At 46.1% G+C, this 4,836-nt stretch overlaps 1 protein-coding gene across 1 annotated transcript; it reads left to right on the top strand.

The window, feature by feature from the left end:
- Positions 1-408: 408 nt before the first annotated feature.
- Positions 409-3,601, top strand: LOC125482546 (phosphatidylinositol transfer protein alpha isoform-like). The gene is made up of 3 exons (XM_048594638.1): positions 409-528; positions 2,072-2,194; positions 2,561-3,601. Exons 1-3 carry the CDS (start codon positions 451-453, stop codon positions 2,606-2,608), a joined length of 249 nt encoding a protein of 82 aa, XP_048450595.1. The 5' UTR covers positions 409-450; the 3' UTR covers positions 2,609-3,601.
- Positions 3,602-4,836: the final 1,235 nt, after the last annotated feature.

The following is a 4,836-nucleotide window of genomic DNA, read 5'->3' as shown; positions in this document are numbered from 1 at the left end:
CTCTACACTGTTCCCCATCAAACACTCCCAGGACAGGGACAGCACGGGGTTAGATACAGAGTAAAGCTGTCTCTACAATGTTCCCCATCAAACACCCCCAGGGACAGGGACAGGGACAGGGACAGCACAGGGTTAGATACAGAGTAAAGCTCCCCCTGCACTGTCCCTGACATCAAACACCCCCAGGGACAGGGACAGCATGGGGTTAGCTATAAAAAGCTATAAGGTACAAGTGGCTCTAAGACATTCAGTTACATCGCAATCCATGGATAAAGAAAAGTTACTAATTTGTTTTTGGGTCTGTCAGTAATGCGCAACAAATCTTGGTCCTACAAATGGAGCCAAACCTGAGCATAAATTCATTAAACACTAATGTAATGGATCTCATTGGGCAGCTTATTCTCCATTCTGTTGCAGAAAGAACTGGCAAAAAGAAGAGATTGGCCACACATGTGTGCTTACAAACTGGTGACCGTGAAGTTTAAATGGTGGGGCCTTCAGAGCAAAGTGGAGAGCTTTATCCAGAAGGTGAGTGGGTGAACAGGAAGACCAACACAGAGCTTCACTCTGGGCTGTGACCAAGCAATCAATTTGTATTCTCTCCTCATGTCATCTTCCCTTCACAATGCTATTTCTGACAAACTGCCCTGGTATGTGCAAAATGAAAAGCTTCAACAAACTGTACCTTTTTTCTCCACAGTAACACACATTCATTTATAAATCATTGTTGTAACACTACTCAGATAGGTTTCACAACAAACCACACTGATACAGTGAATTCAGTGGTCGCTTCCTGTGCTGTCAGGTTACAGGAATGGGCCAAATTAAACTAATCCCTTCTGTCTGTCCTTAGTCCATATCCCTCCATTCCTTGTATATTCATGTGCTTATCCTTTAAATGCCCTTTATTGTATTTGCCTCCACCACCACCCCTGGCAGTGTGTTCCAGATTCTTACCACTCTCGGTGTAAAAAAAACTTGCCCCTCACGTCACCTTTTGAGCTTTTTGCCTCAAATCTTAAATGCATGCTGCCTACTTTTAGACATTTCAACTCTCGGAAAAAGATTTTGCCCTTCAGTCCTATTAATACATCTCGTAATTTTATACACTTCTAACAAATCTCCCCGCAGCCTCTGCCACTCCAGGGAAAACAACTTGAATTTTTCCAGCGTCTCCTTATAGCTCATACCCTCTAATCCAGGCAGAATCCTGGTAAATCTCTTCTGCACCGTCTCCAAAGTCTCCACATCTTTCCTGTAACATGGCGACCAGAATTGAACACAATGCTCTAACTGTGGCCTGACCAAAGTTTTATAAAGCTGCAACATGACATCCTGACTCTTGTATTCAATTTCCTGACCAATAAAGGTAAGCATGCCATACACCTTCTTTACCACCCTATCTACTTGTGTGGCCACTTTCAGAGAGCTATGGACTTGAACTCCAAGGTCCCTCTGTACATCAATGCTGTTCAGGGTCCTGCCATTAACTGTATACTTTTCCTTAACATTTAATCTCCCAAAGTGCAGTACCTCACACTTACCTGGATTAGACTCCATCTGCCATTTCTCCGCCCATATCTACAACAGATCTATATCCTGCTGTATCCTTTGACAACCTTCTACACTGTCCACAACTCAACCAATCTTTGTATTATCTGCAAACGTAGTAACCCACCCATCCACCTTTTCATCCAAGTCATTTATATATTTATCACAAGCAGCAGAGGTCCCAATACTGATGCCTGTGGAATACCACAAGTCACGGCCCTCCAGCCTGAAAAACACCCTTCCACCACTGCCCTCTGCCTTCTGTGAGCACGCCTATTCTGAATCCACACAGCCAAGTCACCGTGGATCCCGTGCATCTTAATGGTTCTGTTGTTCGAGAAGATGGCGTTAAAGGGAGCCAGTACCCTCCCTGTTGCAGGCTATCAATACAAACTGCATCATCTGAGCTTCTGCTGGGGCTGGCATCTGACTCTGGGGTGATGCACCAACCCCTGATTAAAATGTAACTGTGTTTGGTTGGTGTTTCTGATTGGGTCTTTTTGTTTTTATTTGAGAGCAGCAAGAAAGGCGTTTATTCACAGTCTTCCATAGGCAGTTGTTCTGTTGGATGGACAGGTGGATTGAACTTACTATGGATGATATCCGGCGTATGGAGGAGGAAACTAAGAAAGAACTGGACGAGGTAAGGTTGAGTCTGAACTTTCAGTCCGTGTCACAGATAACCCCAGTTTTGGGGGGGTGGGGGTGGCGGGTGCACTGCTGGGGATAGTAGGGGGGAAGGGGAAGGGGAGGGTGTTGGGGGGCAGGAGGGGTGTGAGGATTGAGGGGGAGGGTGGGGTCGGATTGGTGTTGGGGGATTAGGGGAGGTTTGGCGGTAGGGAAGGGTGGGGGGTATTAAGGAATGGGGGGAAGGTCGGGGAGGTCAGGGTGGTGTTGGAGGTTTGGGGGAAAGTTGGAAGTGTTGGGAATTGGGGGGAGGGTGGTGTTGGGGATTGGGACAGCTTTACAGTGATGTCTATGATGACTGTATTTCATCACCTCCCTCCAGATGATATTAAATGGTCCAGTGAGGGGACTGACAGCTACTGATGACTAGCACCAGTTTCCTGTTTTTAGTCGTAAGTACGATAGACTGTCTCTGATGTGATCAAAGTATTATAGAGTGCCTTTTGTAGAATATAACATGCAAGAGTGTTTACCAGTAAATCTGGTTTGTACACTGTTAATGAACTGTGTAACAGTTTGCGTCGTCATTAAATCCTGATTGATTGGGCTTTTCATTCTGTGGGATCCTTTACAGCGTGTATCCTCTGTCACAGACTTTGACAGGAGCCTCTAGACTTCCGCATTACAGAGTAGAAGTAGAAGCAATTTTTAAAAAAAAATATTTGTTGCTGGCTGGGCTGGAGTTGACTCCTCATCTATAATTGGCCTTCAGAAGGTGGTGGTGAGCTGCTACTTTAAACCACTGCCTTTGACCTTGGGATGTCAGTGTACCCACAGTGCTGTTGGGTTGGGGGGGTGCATGGTGTTGGGGGCGTTTGCAAGTTGCAGTATTTAGACCCAACAACAGTAAAGGAAAGGTGATGTATTTCCAAGTCAGGATGGTGAGTGGCTTGGAGGGGAAATGAAGATGGTGGTGTTTCCATGTATCTGCTCCCCTTGTCCTTCCATTTGGTAGGGTTCGGAAGATACTGTCCAATGACCCATGTTGAATTTCTGCAGTGCACTTTGTAGTTGATATGTAGTGCTGATGAGGTGAAGGGAGAGAGTGTTGATGGTGATGGATGAGACTGGTTCATCCATACTGCTGTCAATCTTCTTGAGTATTGTTGGAACTGCACAAATAGAGTTATGTGGGGAGTATTCCATCACACTCCCGACCTGCACCTTATAGATAGACAGGCTTTGGGGAGTCAGGAGAGGAGTTACTTCCTGCAGCATTCCAAGCCTCTAACCTGTAGCCACAAGATTAGTTTGGCTTGTCCAGTTCGGTTTCTAGTCAATGGTAACTCCTGGAATGTTGATTGTGGAGGTTTCAGTAATACCATTGAATGTCAAAAGGTGATGGTTAGATTCCCCCTCATTGGAAATGGTCATTTTCTGGCATTTGTGTGGCGTGAATGTCACATGCCACTTATTAGCCCAAGTCTGGATATTGTCCAGACCTTGTTGCATGTGAACACGGTCTGCTTCAGTATCTGAGGAGTCACGAATGGTGCTGAACATTGTGTAATCATCGGCGAACATCCCATTTCTGACCTTATGATGGAGGGAAGTCATTGATGAAGCGGCTGGAAATGGTTGGCCCTAGGACACTACCCTGAGGAACTCCTGCAGGGATGTCCTGGAGCTGAGATGACTGACCTCCCACAACCATGACCATCTTCCTATGTGCCAGGCGTGACTCCAACCAGTGGAGAGTTTGACCCAATACCCATTGATTCCAGTTTCACTAGGGCTCCTTGATGCCACACTTGGTCAAATGCAGCCTTGATGTCAAGGGCTGCCACTCTCACCTCACCTCTGTTGTCCATGTTTGATGAGGTCAGGAGCTGAGTGGCCCTGGCAGAACCCAAACTGGGCGTCGCTGAGCAGGTGCTGCTTGATAGCACTGTTACTGATACCTTCCATCACTTTACTAATGATCGAGAGTAGACTGATGGGGCGGTAATTGGCCAGGTTGGATTTGTCCTGCTTTTTGTGGTCAGGACATGGCTGAACAATTTTCTATGTTGTTGGGTAGATACCAGTGTTGTAACTGTACTGGAAGAGCTTAGTTAGAGGAGCAGCAAGTTCTGGAGCATAAGTGTCCAATGCTGTTTCTAGAATATTGTCAGGGCCCATTGCCTTTGCAATATCCAGTGCCTCCATCCGTTTCTTGATATCATGTGGAGTGAATTGAGTTGGCTGAAGACTGGTACCTGTAATGCTGGGAACTTCAGCCTTATTTTTTACACAGATGAGATAAAGGGTGGTGGAAGAGGGTTGTTGTTCACACTGGAAACCTGTGACCATCTGTGTGCCACAAGGATTGGTGCTGGGTCCACTATTCCTCGTCATTTATATAAACAATTTGGATAAGAATATGGGAGGCATGGTCAGTAAGATTTCGGGCAACACCAGAATTTGTGGCATAGTGGGCAGTGAAGAATATTATCTAAGCGCACAACGAGATCTTGACCAACTGGGCCAGTTGGCTGAGGAATAGCAGAGGTGTTACATTTCACTAAGCCAAACAAGGGCAGGATTTACACAGTTCATTGCTAGGGTCCTAGGGAGTGTTGTTGAATAAAGACCGAGGGATTACAGGTACATAGTTCC

This window comes from Rhincodon typus, unplaced genomic scaffold (assembly GCF_021869965.1).
Source record: "Rhincodon typus isolate 14 unplaced genomic scaffold, sRhiTyp1.1 hic_rhity00012144, whole genome shotgun sequence".
Taxonomy (NCBI): Eukaryota; Metazoa; Chordata; class Chondrichthyes; order Orectolobiformes; family Rhincodontidae; genus Rhincodon; species Rhincodon typus.
Note: the sequence above shows the minus strand (reverse complement) of the source record. Positions and strands in the feature narration are given on the sequence as shown.